This window comes from Rhea pennata, chromosome 13, assembly GCF_028389875.1.
Source record: "Rhea pennata isolate bPtePen1 chromosome 13, bPtePen1.pri, whole genome shotgun sequence".
In the NCBI taxonomy this organism is placed as follows: Eukaryota; Metazoa; Chordata; class Aves; order Rheiformes; family Rheidae; genus Rhea; species Rhea pennata.
Window position 1 is genome coordinate 4292385 of NC_084675.1, and position 25180 is coordinate 4317564.

The following is a 25180-nucleotide window of genomic DNA, read 5'->3' on the forward strand; positions in this document are numbered from 1 at the left end:
CCGGGACGCCCCCCGCCGCCCTCCCCGGCGCGCCGCCCCCCGCCCGGCTCCTACCCGGCACGGCGACGCTGGACACGGCTTCGGGCTGGCTCAGCGTGTCCACCTTGACGTGCTGGAAGCCCTTGCAGGCGGCGCTCTGCAGGTGCCTGCGGCCGGGGCAGTCACAACGCGCCCGCCCCCGGCCCGGATCCCCGCGGCCAGCGGCTTCCCCCTTCCCCGCGGGCGCCTCTCCTACCTCTTCCAGTCCTCTTCGGTCTCCCAGAACTCGTAGACGATGAAGGTGACGCCGTCCGGCAGCTTCACGGCGGTCACGCTGGCAGGAGGCGGGAAGGGCCTGAGCGCGCGGCCGTGCCCGGGGCCGGCTCCGAGGGCTCCCGGCGGGCGCTGCCGGCCCGAGCGCCTCCCGGCCCGCCCGGGGCCGAGCCCCCCGCCGCGGCCGCCCGTACTCACTGGAAGCAGTCCCGCTCCCCGGCCACGCTCTTCAGGTACTGCTTCAGGGAGCTGCAGAACTCGCCCAGGTGCTTGTGCGCCACCGTCATCTCGGCCCGCACCAGGAGCAGGTACTGGGGCGCCGCGGAGCGCGTCAGGCCCGGGGCAGCCCCGCCGCGGGCCGGGCCCCCCCCCGGGCCCACGGCACAGCGCCCGGCCCCGCGTCTCGGCCGCACTCACCGTGCAGGCGGCGCTCTCGCTGTCCGACAGCCGCTGGTGCAAGTCGAACCAGAGCGTCTGGAAAAGGGCAGGGGAAAAGGGAAAAGGCGCTTTGCACCCTCCCCGCTTCGCAAAGCGGCCCTTGGTCTCCTGCTGCAGACGCCAAAACTGCCAGGGGCTCCTGTGCCTTGCGCTGCCCCGTTCCACCCTCCCCTGCCTTCCCTCTGCACGACCGCCAGGGATTTTCTCGCCGGTGGTCGGGCTGGGGTGTGAGCGCGGGAGCGGGTGGCCCGGCCCGGCCCGGCCGCAGCAGAACCCGCGCGCACGCGGCCCCGCGTTACCTTGTCCTCCAGGCGGCCGATGAGCTCGGCTAGCCTGTTGATTTGCCCTTCCAGCCCTTCCTCCTTGGCCGCGGGGGAACCTGGAGCGAGCGGAGAGGCCGAGTGCAGCGCAGCGAGGCGGGTTTGGGGTCGCCAGGCTGGAGAGGGCCCGGGCGCGGGCGCCCGTCCCCGGCGGCACTGCCTCTCCCTGCCCGCTTACTCACCCAGCTGGAAGCCTCTCCCGTGCTCCCTGGGCGCCAGCCGGCTGCTGGGGGCGTAGCTGGGCACGGGGCTCTCGTGCCAGGCGTCCATCAGCCCCTGGGCAGCTGTGCTGTGGCAGTGCCTGAAACGCAAGAGCAGGCGCTTGGAGAGGGCACGGCCGGAGCCTTCCTCCCGCGGCCTCAATTTCTTAGCGGTGCCCCCCTTTCCGCTGGCGGGCACTGAGCAGCCAAAAAACAGGAATTTATGCAAGAACACAGCAATTTCTTCTGAATCGCAGTGTCACAAGGTGTCTCAGGCTTGCGCTCAGCACGCTTCCCCCCCCCCCCCGCTTCGTTTTACGGCCCTTTGGTGAATAAGGGGAAGCAAAGCCCTCCAGGAGCTCTGAGTGCCCCATCCGGGCTCGTTTCCAGCTAGCTCTTGCTTTTTTTCCCCCCCGCGTTTTGCATTGTGCCTTACATGAGGGTTTGGGGCATGCCAAAAGGAGGAGAAGAAACCGATGCGGGTCGATGAATCCAACAGCACCTAGGAAAGCTCCAGAGATGTCCAAGCCCATTGAGGTGTCGAATGCACCAGCAAGGTCGTTTTACTGGGAAATAATCCTTAGCAGCATTGAATTAGAGCTTCTGCATCTTGGCAACAGCATGTGCAGGTCGCCTTGGGAATCAGGTGCCGTACTGAAGTCCAAGTGCCTGCAAGAGGCTTCTCTTTTCTTCTGCCCATCCCTGGGAAAACCACTGGGGACGAGCGTGTGATAGCACTGTGCTTTGGAGGATGTTTTGGGGGCAAGGAGGGGCTGGGAGCTGGCACGGAGGGGGCCCTGCTGCTGCAGCGGCTGCTTCGGCTGGGCGCCGAGGCAGCTGCACGAGGAAAATCTTGGCAGCAGCAGCACAGCATGAGAGGAGGAGGAGGAGGAAAGAGGCCACTGCACCCTATCAGTTTGCGTCCTACAGGTGGGCTGCCACGGGGTGGAGCTCAAGGTTTTGCAAGGGCAAATAGCCACCTGGAGACCCCGAAGGGCTGTCCGGGGCGAGCTCGGCCCCCTAGCCGCTGGGGGACCATGCCCATTTATTTCTGGGGTCGGTGGAGACTATCCGAGGAGCGCAGAAGAGCCTGGCTATTGACAGTGCTACATCAGCATTAAAACTGATCAAAAAGAGATGGGCAAAGCAAAACAGAAAAGCTCATCTCAGCCCCCTCCCGTGGTGAAGGTGCTGGTCCCGCAGTCCCCCGGCTCAGGCTGAACGCTGCCGCGCTCCCATCTGCTGGTCCACAACGGATCCAAAATAATACACTCTGCAAGCACCCTTGGGGCCTTCTGATTTTTCAGATATGGCAGGAAACAGATTCTCTTTGTGAGCATCTGATAGTCCCCGAAACAGTTTCTATGGCAACGTGTCCTGGTTACAGGCGGTGATCTCGATGCTCCAGGGAGACGCGTGACATTTGAACGCGTGCGAAGGCCAGGCGGAGGTTTGGGATGTCCCGTACGTTGTAGCTCCGACTGTATTCGAGAAAGTAAATCCTGGCTCTCCTCTGCTCGGCCTTTCCCAACCTCGGTGCACGCCCCGGACACCACGAAAGCCTCCAGCCGAGCGTGAAGCGGGTCGTTCGCCTCCGCTGGGCGCCCCGGCTGTGCCGAGACAGAGCCCAGGACGCCGGTACCGATCGGTATTGCCCTGCCTGGGCAGAGGGGCAGCGCTTTCAGCCTCCTCTTTGGCACCCGAGCTCAGAGGCACTCTGAGTGGGCACTCACTGCATTTTATCACCTCTGCCAGTTAAAGCAGGCGATTAAAAGCGTCCCAAGGTGCAACGCTTGCAAAGCGGAGAGGAGGGAGAAAGAAAGGCAGGATGAGATGTAGCCTCAGGCTCCTCTGACCTTCTTTTAAATCATTATTTGTTAATAAAACAGACTGAGAGAAATACCGTCCCGCCGGGGAAATGGCCAATATTACGTCTTCACGAGCACTCCATCTTAGGTGCTCTCATTTGCTGCAACGTTATTTCTTTTCCTGCCAAGAGGAGACTGTGACTACCCCGCTTCTGCGTCACAGCAACCGCAGCCCGGCAGACAGCGCTGCACGGCCCTGTGTCCTCAGGCCGTCCTGAGCTTCTTTGATCAACTTTGACAGAAAGCTGTCCTACCAGAAGGTGAGAGTGGAAGAGCCAAGCAGGCAAAGAAGCAGAGGAGCATTCGCCTGCTTCTCCCTGCCCCCACAATAAAATAAAACACTCAGCGAAAGGGCCAGCTAAAGGCTGGAGAGGAAGCACCACGGACCTGGTGGGGTTGGTTTGCTCGTCGATGGCATCGACGGCGCTCTCCACGGAGCTCAGCAGCGACTGGGTCTGGTTGGCCGTCTCCTTCAGCAGGAAGCGGGTCACAAACTGGTCCACGTTGCTGCCACTTTCATACACCTGCAAATGAAGACAGCGAGCTCTGTGAGCCCCCACATCGCTGAGGGGACAGCCACATGCTTGCGTCCCCACCGCCCCCTCAAACGGCCACCTTGGAGTCTCCTTGCCCCCACGAGCCCCCTTGGATGTGGACAGACGCACCAGGGAAAGGGGTGCTCCAGTGGGACCTGCTGCCTCCGCCAGCACGGGGGGCTGGTGATGTCCCTGTCCCCCCAGCCTCAGCCACACGTGTGCGGTCACAGCCATGCCCAGCTGGGCTGTAGATGCTGCAGAGCCTAGCCGAAGCTTGCCATGTGGCAGGGCTCCCGGGGGGTCTGCCTGGGGGTGCTCTGGGGGATGACCTCGCTATCCCCACAAGAGCATCAGCACTGCACTGGCAGGCGTCAGCACAGGGGTCTTGTCGTACCAACCTCCTCCTCCTCATCCCTCTCTTACATTTCCCTTTTCGACACGCACGTTAGGCATGAAACTCTCTGGGAAAGCAGAGGCTCTCATGGCAAGGACTCCAACGTTATGGTTTCTTTATTCCTCAGACCTTACAAACCTGAGCAGCACTCCCACAGGCTGGCCTCCAGAGAACAGCTGATGGCTGAGAGCGAAGCTTTAAAGGACACCAGACAATAAACATCATAACCTCCTACCCCAAGGGCTGCCGACACAGGCAGAGAAATGCTAACGTTGCTAAAGAGCACCAGCAGCTCTCCTCAGGACTTGGGCAGCTTCAGCCCGCCCTGCTTTCCTCGGGAGCCCCAAAGCTGGCCTTGTGCAATTGCGCACGTCTGTCTGGATACCCCTTCCTTCCCTTTAACCTCCTGGGCTGCTCTTCCTCTCCTGCACATGCAATAATACAGGTTGCTTTTTCAAAAACTGTCTGAAAAAGCTTTGAGTGCAACCACTCCATTCACAGCAGCTCCAGAGCAGAGGGCTACCTCTGGGTGGCTTTCCACCGCTCGCATGGACAATGCATGGCCCCCACAATGTCCCTCAGCATCGGGGCTCAGAAGAGCCTTCTGAAAGCCTTGTGGGCCATGTCCCTAACCACCCAGCCATCCTGCTCTTGTGAGGACACACAAATCAGAACCAAGGCCCAGGAGCTACTGTATTTGTAAAGAACCCTGGACTAAAATAAGCGTCCGTGTCCACAGGCAGATAGTTTATCTGAATGCACGAAGCAGCAGGGGACCACTCAAAAATGCCAAAAATACGCCAATTAGCTGAAGATTATTACCCGTGGCGTTGCAGGGAGCGTACTCAACCCCCGACCACGAGGCGGGCATGCCTTCACTTCCCGAGCCAATGGTTCCCAACAGCCCTCCCTCAGGCCAACAGTCCAGAAGTGCAGTAGATGCTCAAGGGCAGCTACGTTTTTCACTTTTCCTCCTCAGGTTGCTGCCAGCAGAGCAGCTCTCCTGCCTTTTGGGATCCCATCTTTGGTCTCCTCCACCTGCTTTGCCCTTTATTTTAAGCTGCTCTTGCTTTAATCTGCTGCCCAGCCAGGCCCCGACAGATGCACTGGAAGCCGAGATGGCCAAATGGCAGGGCTGTTCACTCTTGACTAGCTTCCAAAGCATTTTTGTTTAGCAGCAACATTTTCTAATTGAGGCGCGTTGCGGCAGACGTCTCTTCCCCAGTTTTGACTCACTCTCCATGAAGAAGCCACCATCAACCTTTTCAGTTCTGCTGAACACTCTTGAATCTCTCTCCAGCATGCTATTAGCTGTACTATTTGAAAAGGTCACCAGCACGGTTCCTTGCCAAGGTGCAAATGAGATGTGCAACAGAGACTTGGGTCTCTGAAGCACATAGGCACTCCACTATCGACACCCTAAGGTACATGATAGGAACAAGACCTCTCTAAGCGGTCTCCTGCTGCCATCCCAAGAGTTTCTCAGCAGGTGTGTGGCTCCCTACATGTTCCCTGGTCAGCGATGTGCAGAGACATGGGAACTTGCATGGCAGTGAAGAGACCCATGCACGCACCCAGCGAGCCGAGCATGGTCACACAAGGCGGAGCTGCTTCTGCACAAAGTCTACCAAAGCCCAAGACTGAGGCAACGTCTTCCTGAGTCTCCAGTACAGTGTCTTGGGCCACGGGCACGTGAGCACCTCTTTACCGGCCATAAATAAAACAATGTAGAGAGGCAATTACCTAATGTTTGCTATCTTTTTTTAAAAGCATTTATGTTTAAAAAGTCTCAGAAAGTTATTTAGTGTCTTCGTACATGACAGCATGAACTACCCACCTAAGAAGCCCTTGGCCATCATTGCCTCAATGCTATGAAATGTCAAGCTGTCCCCTTATCCCTGCACTCACGTGGAAAGGCAGTTTGGACACAGCCATCTTCCCTTCACCTACTGGCACTCATTAATTAGAACATGCTGTGCATAAATCAGTTTTCATCCTTCCCGTATTACTGTGATGTGGAAAACCAGCATGGTCAGCTCAATATTAAAGTAAAAGGGATTTGATACAATTAACAAGGGTCTCACCAAGCCAAAGGCGCCTTTAACCCAAGTGCAAAATGTACGGCAATCACTCCGTAGGGCACACAGGAGATCGCTGGCACCGCTTACACTTACAACAGCTGACACAGGCAACGGGTTTTTGCCAGGGACGGAAGGTTTGCAGAAGCCATAGGCTTTGCTATAGTATGCAGGGCTCTTTATGGCTCTATGCAGGTCACCAGTCTACAACCAATTTAAAGGAGCTGGTTCGCGTAATTGAATGTGTTGGTGCTGCAAGCTATTTCCCCAGGTGCATATTTGACTTTGCAAACAAAGGCAAGGCTGGGAAAGGCCAAAAAAAGGAACAGGGGAGAGTCAGTGCCTGCAACCCGAGCAGAAAACATGACTTACTACTGTACAGACACACAGCAAAGAGTACCAAGGGCCTGCCTCACCCTGAGGACTAACACAACCTGCTTGGGACAGTACCACAGTCCCAGAAGGGGCTGCAGAATGCCCCATCCTGACCTGCGCCACGCGGGCTGCTCATCTCCTCTCAAGAGAGCAGCCAAGGGGAAACCTCAGGGTGCTGTAAGCACCTTCCAGTGTGTCACAGGCCTTTAACCAAGCCAGGTTTGCACAGATGCAGCTCAGCATCCCACAAGCACTAGCTCAGGCCACCAGCCCAACCCACCCAACACCAGCTCAGCTGGACCAACGGGAACGACATGCAGATCGACACCAGGCCAAGCAGGCCACTGGCCAGACCGCATGTGGCTGAAGTTTGCCACTGAAGGTGCCTATTTAAGGCCAGAGCTACGAAGTTTTTCTATGAAAAAAGGCTCATCTAAGCCCAAACTCCTGATCATCACTTTTTCTTCTGGTAAAACACCACGGACCCACCCTGACACACCAGTGCTCGCTCTGACCGCCTGCACGGGCGAACCTCAGGCCACACAGCACTTTCTCACATCCCTCCGGGCAGCACAGACACATACCTGCGTGGGGCAGCTCTTGGCAGGACACTCCTGTGACTCACGTTCTTGGTGCTGTGACACCTGGACAAATGCTGACATGCTTCCTTGACAACAGTGCCTGGAGGGCAGGACCCTTCCCGAATGGCACCTTCCCCACCTGCCTCCTGGCCTTGATAAAGCTGATGTGCTCACTGGGGACTCTGCTCCGCTCCAGCTCTGAGCTTTTGGAAGGACAAAGCTGGCCTGACACGGGAGGCAATGCTGGGGGGCAGGGGGGCTTGGGGGGATTGGTGGGATCACTGATGGCGTCTACCGCATGCCGCCGAATGCCTGGCCCCAGCATTACCCTGCAGCGCCAGAGCTCGGGCAGGAGCTTCCCCTCCTTGGTGCTACAGCTTTGGAGTAAGGTCCCCTCCAAGCCACACAGCACTACCACTACCGGCCGGAGCCGAGACACAGAGAGCAGAGGCCCCCAGGTGCTGCTCCTGAGGATGCACCTGAGCACACCTTCATGCCGTTCGTGCAATCAAAGCTCCACACAGGCAAATTGGGCTGGGTTTAGGGCCAGGAGCTTAATGAGGGTCTATTGCCATGGCAACCAGAGCAGCTCCGGGGGTAGCTCGACAGCCGAGTGGGCCTTTAGTTGCTATTTTAAATCAAAAATAAAAGTGCACTAAAGGGAAACGCTTTTGTGATTGAGGAAACCGTGGAGGGACAGCAAGGCTGCCAACCGGGGCCGGGGAGTCAGCGCAGCCAAGTCAGGCGGCCACGCCGCTCTGTCACTCTCGAATCAGCTGGAAAGGCTCGGAAGAAGCCAAGTTCTTCCTCCAAATCCCCCCTCACCATCTGCACGTGGGGAACGCTGACAGGTTCCCTAGAGGAAACCAGCATCCTCGGAGAGGCCAGCGTGGAAAATGATCTCTTGATTTTATATTCTGGAGAGGACAAAAAGCTGGGACCTGCTTCTTCACCCTCCTTTCCTTACACATATGAGGCTTCATGAGAACCAACCACTTGGCCCTAATAAGAGCAGCTGAGCAAAATTATGCTATGCAAAGTGCCAAAAATTCCCTGCTGCCTCTGTTGTTGCCCTTCCTTGTTGCTGAGAATAAGAGCTGACGTCCTCACCGAGGCCTTCAGCTGAGATGTCTCTCCTGGAAAAGGACAGAGACAGGCCTGCACTCAGGAGCTTGTGCATTCACAACCGGCTGCTCAGGGCGCCGGATGCCCCTGCTCCGTCCCCTCCAGCCCCTTGCGGGCCTGTTACGCTTGAGTCGATTATCCGAGCGGAGTCAGCCGAAAGCCAACGCGCAGGATGGCATGCCCGAGGAAGACCTTCTCAAGGTCTTCCCAGTCCAGGGCTCTGAAGTCACCTCTTCGCCAGCAGGTGTTACCTGGGGCCTACAAGAGACCAAACATGCAGAAGACTTGCACAACCTTTTTAGATGTCCAAAATCTTCCTGTTCTCCCTGCAAGGCTTCAGATTGAGAGTAGCTCTCTTATAACAGCAATACCACCAGCCCTGCCCGCTTGGACATTAAATGCCCCCTTCTTCCACCCAGAGGGCCCACGGTCTCCTCTCTGTCACAGCTGTGGCATCTCTAGGGGTGGCACGTGATGTGGTGACGATCACCAGATGATACAGCCAAAGAAAATTACCATGCAATGCCCATGCTAATTATCTCCTGCAGCCCCCAATTTGTCCCTCACCGTGGAGTAAAAAGAAGTATAAATTAAAAGAGGGGGACAACTGCCTCCCCAGCAGGTCACTGTGGGGCTGTGACGGCGCAGCTGGTGACCACAGCAGCCAGGCTGCAATCACAGCTGGTCCGGACAAGGCAGAAGCACTGGGACCCTCCTCGGGTTCAGGGGGCGCCGAGATGCCTCTGGCAGCGTAGGCAGGACCTCGCTGTGCTTGCAGCCCTTCTCCAGGCATGCCCCCTCGCAGCTGGAGTCAGAGGCTCCCTCGCCTGGAGCGGAACAGCGTGCTTTCCAGAGCTCTCAGGAGACCGCCGTGCCTCAGGCAGGGTGTCCCTTGACAACTAGAAATTATAGGGATGCAACCAAGGCAAGAATGAGGTCTCTAGTCTGCCAAAATGCAAAGAAACACAAGAGAGAAAGGCTTTCAGCTGTGCCGAGCTCGGCAGCACGGAATTTGGTTTTGAAGAATGTTCTTGCCCCTTTTCCCTTCTGTCAGCATTCAAACAGAGAAACTAGTCCCGACTCCTGGTCCAGCAGAGAAGTCTGGAAAGACAGCTCCTCGAGGTGAACTGAAATAATCCAACGGGACCGGAGTAAGCCTCATGATTTATAGAGCACCGACACCACCATCACCTGTGAACCCCACAGTGGCCAGCGAGACGCCGTGAGCTGTGGCAGCAGTGGCCTTACGAAGGAAAACGGGACCCATCTCTCACCAGCTGTACCGCAGATGAAGAATGAGAGGACAGCTCAGACACTTTGCACCCCTCTGACGCAAGTGGAGCGGTCGCTCCTCTCTGAAAAGCTTCTTTTTAAACATGAAATGTTAAAGGACGACAGGGCAGGAGGAAGGCACGCAGAGAAACGCTCTTCTCTGGGGCACCAGAGAGCAGCAAGGCTCAAGAGCTTGGCATGGTTGCGAGCCTGATGGACCCCACTGCCACCATCCTACGCACAGCCAAGTCAGAGAGGAGGACAGACCACTGCAGTGTTACAAGGATTAGAAGAGATCTGCCAGAAAGCCAGGGAGGAGAGGGACAGGGATCTTCCTTGCCAGGGATCAGTTAAGCTTAAAAACGAGCTATCACTTCCGAGTTATCTCCTTCCTCCCCAGACTGATGACAATGCTTGAAAACAAGGTCAGCCAGCTTAGCAAAACACATCTGCGTTCTGGTTATTAATACTGAGATTCATAAGTCGCTGGAATCGAGCGCAGCCGGCGTGAATGCAGGCGGCTGCGTGATAGCGATCTCCCATAAGGACGAGCCCAGAAAGACAAACGTGACGGAAAAATCCGCTCGGCCGCGGCGCGAGCGGCGCGTATGTCCTCATCACAGCCGATGGAGACCGTCTCCGCCTCGCCTCGGGGGAAGGCTCGTCTGGAAGAACCAAGGATCGATGTCTCCGTTGCACTCCCCTTTGGGATTTTCCCGTATTTTATTAGGCAGAACAGCAGGTGCCTTGCCATGCTTACTGCATTTTCCTGCCTGCTATTGAGAGGGTTGCTGCTGAGCTTTGCATGCCAATTCTTGCCCTCCTGGACACCAGTGCCACCAGCCAATGTCCTTCCTGCACCTATGCAACCCACCTCTGGCTCCGGAGACGGGCAGAGGCGGTTGCCACCAAGGACTTCTTCTAAAGGGGGACTGCAGGGTAAGGAGCACGTAGGGAAGGGGAGCCCGGTCCCCATTTCTCCTTCCATGACACGTCCACAAAGACGGACCAGCAATGTGGGGGAAGCGGCTGTTCAGGCTGTGCTAACCCAGCATCCGGCAGAGCACTGCAGCAGGCTCGCTCCGCGGGAGGCACGGGCACCGCCGCTACGCAAATAAATAACAAGAGAGCCGAGGAAGCGACGTGAAAACATTTGCAGAGCATTTGGATTGGGAGAAAAAAGTTGAAGGCATTCACAAATATTCCTGCATAGCTGGACAAGCTCTTTTCTCCCTGTTTAGGCAATCACAAGTTACAATATACAAAATAACGTGTATTTTTTCCGAGCACCTCATCATACACACACAAATATGCGTACTTCACATAACAAGTCAGTACACACCGTGTATTAAATTCACTTTCAAGGTAACTCACCTTTTATCGTCCCTACTGACAAGCTTTGCAACGAATGCCAGCTTGGGCCGAAGCCACCCCTTTACCCAGGCAATTATTTTATCAGTTAATACATCTTCCCCTAGTCACACTCTTGCTAAGGAGGATGTTATTAAAGCGATAAATCTCCTTGGCAAAGACACAGAATCGCGTTAGGGATCTGCAACATTTTTTTTAAGCTGTTTCCTCCCCCGCCTGCTGCTGCCCGGGTGGCACCGACCGCAGGCAGCTGCCTGCAGACGGGAGCTCGGGCGTGTGGAGGGCGCCCATACGCTCATCAGGCATTCGGGTAGGCTTTGCTGTAATTACAGATAGGCTTTGATTAAATCACCCCCTCCTCTGCTGAAAAGCGGGGTAGATCTGATTGCTGCTTCTGCGTCTCCCGCGGGGCAAGAGGGCAGCTACGGCCCTTTTGGTGGCCTTGACGTGGACATCTGTGGCTCGAGGAAGCAGGAGCTGCCACGGCTGAACACGGAGCGGTCCACGGGGCCGACACGAATTTCTCCCCTTGATTGCGAGAGCTGAGTAACGGGCTGCCCTTCGCCGCCTGTTTCTACGCGCGGTGTGCTCGCAGGTTGGCCTCGCTAGCACGAGACTGCTCCTTTCCAAACGCAGCTTGTATTTATCAAACGCAGGCTACGCTAAACGGTGTCTACCACGCAGACTGACACAGGGTGCTAGGTAAAGGCCAAAAGCGTGCGGCTGTTTAAAGGTTTGGATTTTATTACCTTGCTGCAGCCTATAATTCACATTCAGCTTCGGGGGAAATCATGCAAGTGATCTGCACATAAGTTTAAATCAGCTTAACTCCCTAGATCAAGACTGCCTGGAGAAAGGAATCGCAGGTACGAAGCTATCGAAGCCAGTGCAAAAGAAAGGCAACGTGTCCGTAACGGCTTTTAGGTGCTGCCTTTCACGGGCAGTGTTATTTATTCTGAATAGCCCATCTCAATCCTCTTCCATAACTCCCCGTTAAAAATAACTCAGAATCCCCAGTTTGCAACACCCCAGAGCTGAAACAGTGCAGCCCGGCACTCCCCTGAGTATGGTGACTCTGCTCCCCATGGGACAGGCGGACAGGCAAGAAATTAAAGCATTTTGCAGGGCTGACCACCAGCCAGAGGCACAGAGAGCCCCTCGGAGTTAGCAGGCACGAGAGTGCTCCAGCTCAGGGAGCCCAAAGTTATTTTTGCCTGATGATACTCCCAAGAGTAAGGCTTTTCAGGAAGTCTACGGATGCAGGCAAGCTGTTAGGTTTAAAATGAACGGGCTTAAAAGCAAAATTCTTAAAGCTGATGTGTAACAGCTGATCGGAGAGCTATTGGAGACTACTAAAGTCTTAGTGTGTTGAAAGGTGTTTCAGGATTGCTTTCTTGAGCTGTATTTTCAAGCACTTGAGCAATTTGAAAGCTCCCGTAAGGTAAATGTCTACAGACCCTGAGCACCAGCCCTAGCCCAGCAAGGACTGAACGCTTGTAGGTTAATGAGGTGAGTTAATACATGCTCCAGACCACCCTCCAACCAGGATGAGCACCGTGGGCAGAGGACTACAGAGCAAGACGTGCCCCAGCAGAAGCGTGCTAAGCGGGTGCTCTTTCCATTTCAGCTTCTCCATAGCTCACTATTTTCCAGCAAGTGCAACTGAAGTAACAGCAGGAGGAGAAAACGTGGGCTGAGAGAGCAGCTCAGGGTGACAGGCAGTCCGTGGGGATCACCTCCAGTAGCAGGATCACCCTCTTGAAGGCATCAGCAGACCTAGGTGCTGCATCCACCCTTCATTTGTATCTGTCTACCGAGGTGTAGCTGAGGTCCATCGTATCTTACCACCGCGCTACACAGCAAAATACCTGGGCTCATGGGGAGGAGAGGGCTAAAGCAACCAAAGCAGAACTGTCCGTGGGGTGCTCTCCTCCGTCCATGCCCAGCAAAAGGTGTTCCCTGAGATCTGACACTTCTTAGCAGCTCGAAGAAGTGGAGATGCCCCATTTCGGACTGCCCTAAGATGGGGAAACAAAGCTCTGAAACAAGAGCACTGAAGTGCCGCAAAAAGACCTCACGCAGCCACTAGCATGCATCAAGATTATTCCTTCAAAACTGCATCTTTCCTCCCAAAGGACAATTCATCACTTCCAGTGACACCTCAGTGCTTTCCTGTGGCTTTTTATTGTCACCACAAATGAAAACAAGAGCCCCAGATGGGTCTGAGTCCAGTAGCTCTGAAATGAAAATAACGGGTACTTCCCCCCCCCCCCCCAATTAACCAGTCTGGCCATTTGCCAGCCCAGCAGTCAGGAGCAGGGTCTGAAATGTGTGTGCTCAGACACGTTTCAGTAATCTCTCAGGCCCACCTGTAGCAAATGTCTTACTTTGCGTTGCAAAACAAGTCATTAAGGAGACTAGCTCCAAAGGAATCCTTCCCATGGTCTTATTAAAATGATTTTCAGCCTGTCCTAGGGAGATTTAATGAGGTTTCTTCTGATTAATTCCACCCTGAACAGTTATTTCTTCCTTGTTTTTCTTGAGTAGTTAAAATATTTATGGAGATAATATAATAATTGCTGCTCAATGAAGTCACTTTGTGACAGAAGATCTTGGAGGGGTGTATCTCAAAATCCTCCTTGTCATCCAACTAGTTCATTAGTTCAAGACTGGAAAGACTTTGGCATTAGAGATACTACACCCTGCTGCAGAATATTTTGCTAGCAAGCCTTGTCTGAGCATGCTAATTAGCCAAAGAATCCATGTTTGCATTAGTGGAACGAATTTAAAAGGCAAAAAGCTTACAGGAGATGCCAAGTCCTACTCCAGTTTAGCGTGTTTGTGCCAAAGTGTTTGCTTTGATTAGCAGAGTCAGGCTTACACTAAGCCTTTTTACAATTATTCAGCTGGGGAAGAAAGGATGAATGAAATGGTAAAAGGACTTTGGGCTTTCTTGTCCAAAGAGGCAGCTGCCCCCGAGCACTGTGGAGTAACGCAGTCCTCCTAGGTAGCCCCCACGGTGCGGACGGCAGCGAAACGGTGGCAGAAGCACAACGGCGGCTCCAGGAGAGCCAGCGGGCTTTCAGCAAGGACACCGAACAGGCAAATGGCCTTTGAGCACGAGGGTGAAAGCACAAACTGGGCAGCCAGAGAGACAGCAGTGGGCAGAAATACGCATCTCCGCTGCTGATCTAGAGCATCTGCATTGATCATGCACTGATCATAGATTGCTCTACGGCATCTACACCGGCTTGTGTCCAAGTTCTCCCTGCCGCGTGCAGCTGGCAGTCCTCAGGCACAGCACAGGGAGCCTGCGAGCTCCTCTCCTTCCCCAGCACCAACAGACCCACCACCAGCTGTACTGTTTCCTCTCCATGCATGAAATACAGTCATCTACACATTTACCAGAAAATAGGTAGAATCTGATTATTTCTAATTACATATACAAAAAAAAAGGGAACGCAGATATGATCTCAGATCTGAGAAGACTCACACAGATACTACTTATAGAAACCAGCTGGATCAAGGTCAAGCAAGAGCAAAGTGTTGACCCATGGAGGAGCCAGAAAAGGTTCCTGATCCTTCCGTCGCACGGGGCACCCAGATCACCTCCTCGCCGACCGCACGCTCTCACATGCACATCTGCTCCTGCACAGGAATACGTACAGTGCGGATGCAAGTGCTGTTGCCCGTGCAAATGTGTAGATATGTGCATCTATGGTGAGGAACAAATGTAAAAGCCTCACTGAAAGCGTGACCTCAAGACTTTTGCAGAGGATGGTCCTCAGGACAGATTCAAAAAAATATCATAGTCTGATAAACTGGTGCGTGAGTCTGAGAGATTGAAACATGAGAGAAGCAAAGAGTGGGGAAAGGAAAATTTGGTTTAGCTACTAGTACATGGGAAAACATTGCCTAGCACTGGGTTCTCTGGTGAGCGCTCTGCTGCCTCATTACCAGCCCTGGGCCCATGATGGCTGTGCGCTGACACCAGCCATGCAGAGACCTACACCTTTGCTCTCCTCCCTCCCTGCCGCAGACTAATTTCATGGTCTGAGGGCTACTAGATAAAGTTTTCTTCAAAGCGCCCTGCATGAATCAAGCATTGGCTTAACCAACTGCAACCCAAATCAGAATAAAAGGTAGAGTCAAGACCTCTGTAATGAGAAAATCCCAAGGATGGAACAGTCCACCCGCGTGGAACGATTCGCTGTTACTGCCGAGCTGCCGTGGCAGCAGCGCCCAAAGCGTTTCCCTACCACGGTATGGAGAAATGACTGGATCCTGCAGCCTTTCCCCTGAAGACCACCCAGACCACTGAACCGCAGACCTGTTGGGGGGAGAAGCTATGTGGCTGCTGCTTCTCATAACAAGACCAAAACCAAAGAGTGCTCATGGTGGGAGATGAAACTACGCCTTTTTTTTTTTGCTGTTTTTCCCTTTCTCTGTTCCAAGACAGCCCTTTGGGCAGCCATGCCCGCTCCCGTGTAATGCCCCAGAGTTATGGCCCGAATCTCACCCCGCTCGCCCACATTGCAGGCTAGCACCGGTTTGCATAGGAAGTACCAGGCTATCTCTGCACACTGCACCTGGATTTTGTAAAGCTCAGCTCCCTCTCGCATCAAGGACCCCAAAAGTCCCCCTTACCAAACCCTGCTGCATTTCAGGTTGTCCCACCCCCCGCCTTTAGGCACAATTCCCACCCTCCGGAGAAAGCCCTTGTAGGACCAGAAAGGACATCCCCACCCTAAAGCCCAGGGAGTCTTTGCACCATCAAGCTGACACTAGCGGGGATTTCACAGGCCTGACAGAGCTCAGCTTGGCCAAACCAAAGTCCCAGGGCGAGGGGGAGCAGAGCGGGGAACCGCTCACCGCTGTGCCGTGCACAACGGCGCAGCCTCCGGGGCTCGGGCTGCTCAAAGCCCCGGCACGGCTCGGCCAGCTTTCAGCTCCCTGCTGCACCAAACACCCTCCCCAAATCTAACGCCCACGGGCTTTGATTCTCCTCTCAGCCACGTTTGCTAGTCCCTTCTGAGTCTAACCCCCTTAAAGTGCATTTTCTCAACAGCTTAAAATTCTGGCACAGATAAATGAAAACACCCTTGAGACGTGTTACGAATATTACACTCAAAGAGCAGCGACAGGCTGCAGGCATTTCCTTCCCTGAAAAAGCTGGAAAATTAGCATCTGTAGATATTTTTAGAAATAGCTGCTGAAGGCCCAATAAACTTTGTGTTTTGTTCTCTTTCTGAGCTGAGCTCTGACAAAACTCTGTAGCTGCACGTGCTGGGCACCAGTGGGAAGCCAGTTCCCCCGTCTAATGGTGCTTTTGGTTTAATAAATCTCTTTTGGATTAAGTAGACTCACAGGATATTAGTTCCAGTTCAGCCGAGGGGATGGATTTGATTTGAACCTAATCACTACTCTCAAGGTACCTGCTTGTTCATAAAGTCGTAAATCATCCGTGGCCGTTGTACCTAGCGACTACGGGAGCGTTTCAACTTCCATTAAAAACCTGGTTATTTAGAAGTGTTTGCAAACCACATGGGCCAGGCCCAGAATTCAGAGGGCACTGTGGAGGAAAACCTTGCAAAAGGCTGTGTACTGCAATCAGGCCTGGGATTTGGGCTCCGCACGCAGGGGCTCTGAGCACTGGGGCTAGCCAGCCGCGGAGCTGAGTCTTCCTCATCACAAGTTGCACGCTGACGCCTAAAACTGGGCTCCTGCAACCATATTCCTGCCGGCAATAAATGACTCAAAAAGTAGATTTTTTTCAATGCTGTTGAGCATCTCAAAGCTTCCTTGCTGGCATTTTTAAAGGTCACTGCTAAGCTAGTTAGGACCACAGGGTGTAAAATATAAATGACGAGGCCACCACCCACAGACCCAGAGAGCCCTCCCAGCTACACCTTGGTACCTCCGCTTTGCCTTGCCGATTTACGGAGTGACCAACAGCACTTCCCAGCATGGATTTTTTTAAGAGAACAGCCAAATCGGCTGACATTTGCTGAGCCCAGGGACTTTGATGGCTTCTCCGATTTTTAGTCACTTAAACCACAGCTGAAGCACACCCACAGAGCAGTGGCACTGAACTGATGAGGCTGTTCAAATGGAAAACAAAGCCAGTTCTGTTTTACCCAATCTTTTTCTCTGTTAAAAAAAAAAAAGATGCAAAACCCCCACCAAGAGAACCCATTCATGGCCATGGAAAACCTCTGTCAAAGCTCATCCCAGAATGACTGAAAGCTTATCTTCCGCCCACTCACCACTTCAAATATCAGGCATGTTGCAAAAATATAACCTCAGAGCAACTCATTTAAATTCTTTGCTCATAATTGCCTGTTTTCTTCCGAGAGATATTTTTTTATAATTAGAATAACACTCAGACCTTCCTTGCACTCCTTCCCCCCAACTCTCAAATCCCTTCAAAAGCAGAGGCCCAAAACTGATTGCCTGGCACATAATCAGCAGAAGAAACCTGAAAGAACAGACACTTAAATATTTGATAAACGAAAGCATTAACATATGAAAGACCCTCAACCTTCCCGAAATGGTTCCAAAAAGAAGTAGATGAGACACTTGTTCCTATTAAAAAAAAAAAATCAACTACAGTTGGACATTTCTCTAAAAAATTTTCTTCTATAAATGCCTCCTTTGATAAATCCCATCAAATTTTATTGCTCATGACTTATTTCAAATGGCCTGGGTGTGGGAAGGAAGAACAGCGCCGATGTTTCCCAGAGGTGTTGGCCAACGCGTGCATGCACTGTGCATTGCACACCTATGGTCACCTACGGAGCAAGAGGCACACACCGTTGTCAAGCGCTGATCTTTTATCTAGCAGGCAAAGAACAGACTTGGAAAACTGAGGGTGGCCTCCTACTTCTATAAACCTGGTCTATAATTAACATTTCCATTCGCACCAGGTCCTTGTTAGCTTTATTTATTACCCACGAGACAGTAAATTAATACCTATTTTATTTCAGTTTTCCAAGGAAAGTACAAATTGTCTTCCAAACTGCACCTACAGAAAAGAAAAAAAAACATGGGAGGTATGGGCTGGTCAATGGGTGACCGACCTCCATCTGCTGTTTCTGCCGCCCGTTCACCTGTTGGCTCACGCTCTGCCTTTCCTTTGGGCGGCTCATCGAGACCCCTGAGCGTCCACGTGACCGTCTGCGAGGCCGGGGTCAGGTAGACAGCCCCCCTTCGTGGTACGGCCCGGCCAACCCCGCCAGCAACAGCCTCGATACTGAGACGGGGAAGACACCGTCCCCCGGGAGGTCTCGCGGCTCTCCAGCAAGGCTCCCCCAGAGAAGATGCTCTCTCTGCCCACAGCGAGACGGGGGACATACTGAATTCTGCAGCGACAGACAGTCTGAAGAGCAGGGAATAAACACTTCCATCTCGAAATAACAGGGAAGGGAGACCTTCTTGAGACTTGTCTCCTCGCCCGCCCCGCTGCTGCTCCCCAGCAGTCTGGCAGCCCAGCTCATCCTCAGCACGGCTCTGCGGGGCTGTCAAGGAAATCCTGCTGGGTGCCGCTGCACGGAGAACGGATCTGGAGCTTTCCACCATGCAGACGTACCCCCCGATGCTCTGCCTGGCAAGCGTCCTCTCCAGGCAAGCACTACGCTAAAAGGAGGGCAAAGAGAAGGCAAAGGCGGATCCCTCTTAGGTCGGTCTGGACCCTTCCCACGGCTGTGTCTGGACGGCCATCTGGGAAGAGGTCAGCCCAGGATTTGCTTTCCACAGCACGGTCTTCCTTATCTATCCGGTGTGGGTGCACTGAAGCTTGTTTTCAGCGATGCTCCTGCATGGAAAGGTGCTGCAGAGAGGCGACGGGGGATGGGAGCACTTCTGAGGTTAGGTCACTTCTGTGTCCCAGGTAGGGTTTTTCCTGTTACTGAACTGAATTTGCAAGACACAAGGAGACATTAATTAATGCTATGAGTTTGTCAACTTTAGAGGCAGGTCTTAATGCAGAGGAGACAAGTGTCTCCACATCAGGTTCCTACCCTGCATGAAAGGCTGACAGAGAGCATTTGATTTGATAACAGGCCCTGAAGAAAAATAGACCTGTGATGTTATTTCTTTAATAACAAATATGAAGAAAAACGGAGAGTCAAAAGCCGAGAGGCTTCCAATAAGCAGAATGACGATAAATCGCCCGAAGCGTTGCTGGACATCGAGATGCATTGCACTTGCGCAAACTAGTGCAATGCAATCAAAGTCCTTTTGGCCAGTAAATCCATGTGGAAATAAGCTGTCAACAAATCAGTCTTTATCCATTTGACCAACTAAACAAGAGACTTTGCCTCAGAAGGACACAGCCGCCCTTAAGGCAGCGCAGCAATCACCGGAGCTGTTCAGCTCTGTGCAGAGGGGGACGGGACGGTCCAGGGGCTGGGGCCGAAGCTGCTGGGCAGCGGCAGACGCCTTCCTTTTCCTCCCCAAAATACGGCCGTACGCTGCTGATCTTGCAGCATACAACAGGCTCTCTGCTTTCTACACTCAGCTGAACACTGGTACTTAAAATTGCCTGCCAGGCCTGAAGAACCGTCTGTCTGCGGTTTTGTCTGACGGAAGTCAGATTGCTGGCGGAAAAGGCTGGAGTAACGCAAGTTTGGGTTCCTCTTGAGCTTCTCGCAGGGCATCCCGAGAGGCTGCGGTGTCCCGGCGAAGCGAAGAGGCCGCGGTTTGCCACGTCAGGGAGCGTGCCAGGGAGCGGCAAGGGCGCTCGCGCGGTCACCGGCGGGCCAAGCACTGCCAGAGGTGCGGGCACCCTCACAGCGTCATGACAGCTGTTACAAAACGCCCCGTCTCCCCGCCAGGCCGCTGCAGGCCACGTGCTTCAGCTGCATTACAGACGGTCACCCGCCAGCCCCCGAACGCTCAGCGGGACGTGTCTGCAACGCGGCCTGACTCTCCGGAGAGAAGAAGTCTCAGCCAAGTCCCCGTGGCTCTTAAAAACGTTGCTACTGATAGGAACTTGAAGGAGCTCAAATTTTACAGTGAAAAGAGGCCGTATAGTTTGTGCTAAAACCCTTGGTGCTATCACACTTCCCGCAAGATCTCTGGTCGGCAGCGGGAAACAACGAGGGCGTGAACCGCTGCCTTCCTGGTCCTTCACTACCTGTGAAGACGGCATAGAGGTGCAAAGATGGCACAGAGGTGGTGTTTCCCCACGGATGAGACAGCAGTGACGTCTTTCTGCTGTTATAATCTCATAAATCTGAGCAATACCAGCGTGCAAATGTTACAGTAAATGCACTTTGGCTTGCTAAGCAAGGCACAAACATTTATTTTTGAAACTGAGGGGCCCAAATAGCGTATTTCCTGCCAGTGCGTTTGCCATGTGTACTGTTCGTTGCCTGCCCTGCCATGATTGTTTCTTCTCCTGTTTTTGCTGGGCAAGCATTTTGCAACGTTGAGCAGGAAAAATATTAGCACGGGTGATCTTTAGCAGAGGGCCAAACTTGAAAAAGCAGTTCCCCCACCCCCTGCACAAAAAAAAAAGAAAAAAGCAAAAAAGCTAGGAAAGCCCAAAGAAACAAGCAACAGATTTAAGGTCAAATTGTCTGGAGAATCTCCTGCTGGGTACGAGAACAGCGTGAAAAGTGTCAGTCAGCAGCCCTTGGCACGCTCCTTGTCCGCACTGGAAGGACCAGCTCCTCCATCCCCTCCCTGCTGAGGATGTGAACAGAGCAAACCTCCCAAAGCTCCTGGAAGTTCATTTTCTTTCTTTACAATTTAACTTTGCATGTCGCATGTTAGTTGGCCATCACTTCAATGCAACTTGGACATCACTGTATTGGGAAATAATTACAATGACAGATTTTGTTTTGCGGCATGAGAAGTTCCACCACGGAATCTAATTACTGCTGATACTTTATGGGCTTCTTCAGCACAAGATAATTGCTGCTTTCTCTTTTTATGAACAAGAAATAATCCGTTGTCTTTTAAAGTGTGAAATATAAACAGCAATTAAATACCATAGCTATCCAGCCCCTCCAAAGAACACAAAGCGTTTCTCACCAGAAAGTCAACACAGAGGAAGGACAGGTTTCATTTACAGTCTGCATAGGATACTTTTTTAAATGGCGGGAAGGATGGAGGGAATGAGGAATATTCTCAGATGATGATCAATAGTTTTCTTCATTTGCCTAAAGGATTTTTTTAGCACAGAGAAGCATGAGCATTTTACAAGCAGAACAGCTCTCGCCCGCGCTTGCAGTAGGCCAGGTGCACAAGCCACTTCTCTCACCCCTACTGCATGCACAGCTTTCACGGCTCCCAGCTTGTGATTCAGCTTAGCTTTACAATATTTGAATTCGGAGTTTCTCAGGTGCTTTAAATGCCAAGGAGTCACGTAACCTACGCACATAAACACACCCATGTGATGAGCTGTGCGTGCTCGCACGCGAGCCGCCTTCGCTGCGTGCAGAGGTTTGGTTGCAAGCCTCCAGGCCAGCTCCCCCTGAGCCATCTTGCAACCAGATGGCTTTAAAGGCCACTAGGAAAAAAAAATCATGTCAAATCTGTTAAAAATCACGTCAGTCTTGAATATCTCTAAAAAATGTATTCATAACTAAAATGATATTAGATATGACTAAAGAGATAAGGATGCTCCTAACTAAAATGATATTAGATACGACTAAAGAGATAAGTGGAAGGTCACAACGGGACAGTTTCCAGGAGGCTTAACCCCAGACAGCCGAACTCTGCGCAGGTACCGTGCCAGGAGCATGGTCCAGCTCCCCAGATTCAGCCTCTCTAGCAAATTCAGAAGCAACCCCCATATTTATCCAGTGCCAGACAACTCCCAGCTCCTGCTCCCCATGAGTCTTCTGGGATGACTGAGTGTGGTATCTGAATTTTGCAGCTTGAGCCCATCTCTAATTAGCAGCAAGGAGGGAGGAGGGAAAGGAGAAATGAAGAATTAAAGGCTCAATTAGAAGGCAGTTACCAAGGGAGGACAGAGAGTGTCTCTGTCTCAAAAATGTCCACTGCTTTCCTGGACCTCAGGGCCCATATTAGAGCAGCTGAGACTTGACTGATGAGCTTGTGCCCAGCACGAATCCCTCGTTTCCCCTGAGTTTCTGTATATGTCTGTAAAACCAGGCTATGAACACCCTCATGACAACATATGGCTCATTAGTTGTTGCTACTGCAAGAAAAGCTGTCTACTTTTTCATCGTGGAGTGACAACTTGCAGAATTGCCTTCCTGCCTCCGGGGCGTCTGTAAAGCTTCTCCTCAAGCAGAGTCCCTTCCGGACGCCGTGTCCCCGCCAAAATCACGTTCGAAGAGCAACCGCTGATTCGGGGGCTGGTCCGGGGGGCTCACTGCCCGCAGCCCTCCCTGCGAGTCGCAGCCCTGCGTGTCTTCGCGCAGCCCCAAGCGCTTGGCAGGGTTGGCCCTCAGGAGCCTACGTGTTGACTGAACTCTACGTTTTATTCGCCTAAGGAAAGCAGCAGCGTTTTTTTCTCCAGAGCTGAAAAACTGCAGAGAAAAGGCAACACGCTTGGGTAGTGACGGATACAAAAACACACACAGCTCCTACCAAAACCTGCTAGTGCTGCTAGTCTTTTTCCTGATTCAGCGTTTCTGAAAATGTATTTGCATTTATGTGTCTCCTAAAACTGCTGACGTCAGCAAGGACTCCTTGGTTACAGCATTACACGCACTGGAGACGGAGCGACGTAGCTCTGCACGGCAGCAACCCGCTCCGGACGTGCAGGAGGTAGCACTTCTCCCCAAGGAGAGCACCTCAGCTGGTGGCTCCTCCCCAGCCTTACCTCCAGCCCCGGACAGGGGATGCTGCAGAACATCAGCCGCATGCGCAAAGCGCCCGCATCCCCTAGCAGTTCTATCTGAGAGGTGCACAACTTATATATTAGTTTATAATATAATTATTACTGTAGCTTACTACCACTTAATATTGCAAAGTGAGGCAAGGGATGCAAATGCCTTGGGAACCGGCTCTGCCGACTTGAAGGAAGAGTAATACGTAACACCTGAGACTGCACCCTCCTGCAGAGGGGACACACGCACCGCCACGTGAGCCCCAGTGAGCCGCGTAACTCAGCTGAAGGAGAAAGTCCAATGCTTTCCCTCAGCTCACTAAGGAATCAGGTCTATGAGGATACGAAGACGCTGACACTCGTACCGTCTCGCTGCCAGCGTCTTCCTTTATTGCAGCTCAGCTTGCCGCTCCGTACACCGCAGTGAGCACCTTTCCCCGTAGCAGTGAAATAAATGCAGTGACGCTTACCCGGAACAGTGAAATTAGGTACGGATGAAAGTCAAAGGAAATCAGGGAAAGTCAAGGGAACACTTTGATGCCATCTGTTCCTTTAAAATGCAACTCCCATCTGTACCTTTGTACAGTTTCTTTGCCTTACAAAGGAGACAAGGCAGTGGGGTGTGAGCAGCCAGCTTTCAAGGGACCGTGACTCACCAGGGGCTTCCAGAGTAGAGTCGCGACCATCTGTCTGGGGCCTGAGACACCTCTGCAGGCTACCACATGGCAGCTGGTCCACGGTAACCTTCTCAATCCTAGCCTTAATCTGTGACACGGTGGAAACAACCATTTCACCTAGCCCTCTTCCTGCTCTATTCACAATAAAGGTTCATTCCCTGGCACCCCAGGTTGCCCCGAAAGAGTCCCTGAAGGTCTCCCGTGCGAGGTCTCATTTCCTGTGCAGAGAGGGGCTCACGAGCGCAACAGTCTTGGATAAGAGTGCTTCTGTAGAGTAGCACAAGAGAATATTAAACAGTAATTCAAGCGAGTGAAATATCTGTTGGGAAGAAGACATGATTAGCTGGAGCAAGGGAAGCGATTTTGTCCTAAATGAGCCAATCCATCGTCTCTGCAGCTCCTTCCTCATACTACTAATTTTATGGCAGGACTCATACCTGTTCTGGACATGCAATCAATGGGTAACAAGTGAACAGACAGATGCAGACTCAATTTGAAAACCTTGTTCGGAGTAAAATCTGCCTTCAGAGTATTCCAACGTAATTAAATTCCCTTCTAACTAAACTACCAAAACCACAAAAATTTACCTCTGGGCCTTTTCACCAGGGGAATTTTCTTGGGAGAGAAAGAGGAAGGAGCTAGGAAACCCATGCAGACAAAACCACTCCTAGGGCCCACGTTTTCATCAGGAATGGGGTTTTGGTCTATTTGACGATCGGTAGTGGTTCCCTAACGAATAGGGGAAGGAGAAGGGAAAAGTTTCTAAGGACTTCTAGATTTGCACGATCGCTTTCTGAAACCAAGCACTTCAACTGATGGCCAGAGCCATGAGGTGCAAACACAGTGGTTTGCAAAAGCCTGATCCGTGCTCCAAAAATCAGCAGAATTTTGGTCTTGAATATTCCATAGGCAAGCAGCTCTAGACATGTAAGCCTCTGTTGCTAAAGCAAGATCTAGGATTATTAAACCACTAGCAGATCATAATGCTTTGGGTACCTTGCTTAGAGATTCTCCAAAAGGAAAGGAGCTGGACCGTATGGCTCTCCCCAGTGCCATGAATGACCTGCATAGGGAGCGGAAGAGAGGAATGGGAAAACATGTCGACTGGAAACTGGTGAGTGGACCTCAGCCATACCATTTTATGAATTCCATGGTGAGAAGCCTTCTTCTGACCCTCCATTTTGGCAATTCCGGCACTAAAACTGGAAGGTCTCATAAGAAAATACACTTTTTTTTTTTTTTTTTTTTTTTTTTAGAGAAAACACATCATAAAAACTCTCAAGTCTCAAAAATTTAAATGTATTAATGGTTTGCATTCCAGAAAAGCTTCTGACGCTGTCTGGAAATCTGTCACATCTAATCACTCAAGATGAGTTTCTCTGCCACCCAGAACAGCTTATTTTCCATGTTTTTTTTTCCTTGCTCAACTTTTTTTTACTTGAACAAAGAGACTATTTTTGAATAATTCATTGACAAGGTTTGTACCAGTTTGTTCACAAATTATGACAGAGAGCCGATGTTTTTCATGAAATACTTATTTGCCACATCCTTTCTGTGAAGAACTCTTGCTACGTTTGCTTGCTTGCCAAAAGTCTGCCACATGGTGAGGAGAAACATTTCACAGCGTTTGATTAAATAGGTGTAATGAGGAGACGCTGGGACAGGACTCGCCTCACCTGCCTTCAGGCGTTCAGAAGCAAGATGTCTAAGATGTCTACGTTTGACTGTAATAGTCCTGCGGTCCTTTAGAGTCACCGAAGGAAAACGCCTCCAAGGAGTGATTCATTTCATCCTAAAGCAGGTCACAGCCCGAATGAACGATGCTCTGGATCTTCCTACTTCTCTCCGCTGAACTACAAGAGGATGACAAGGGTGACTAGCTCAGAT

The 25180-nt window shown here is 52.4% G+C and overlaps 1 protein-coding gene across 1 annotated transcript in view; it reads right to left on the reverse strand.

The window, feature by feature from the left end:
- The window catches only part of NECAB2 (N-terminal EF-hand calcium binding protein 2), a 50776-nt gene that overhangs the window by 492 nt on the left and 25104 nt on the right, over positions 1-25180 (reverse strand). The window contains exons 5-11 of the mRNA XM_062586847.1: positions 3466-3602; positions 1193-1311; positions 990-1069; positions 670-726; positions 451-563; positions 236-313; positions 55-146 (exon numbers count right to left, since the gene is read on the reverse strand). Of these exons, the coding sequence (XP_062442831.1) occupies positions 55-146; positions 236-313; positions 451-563; positions 670-726; positions 990-1069; positions 1193-1311; positions 3466-3602 (676 nt within the window). The remainder of the gene's footprint in view (positions 1-54; positions 147-235; positions 314-450; positions 564-669; positions 727-989; positions 1070-1192; positions 1312-3465; positions 3603-25180) is intronic.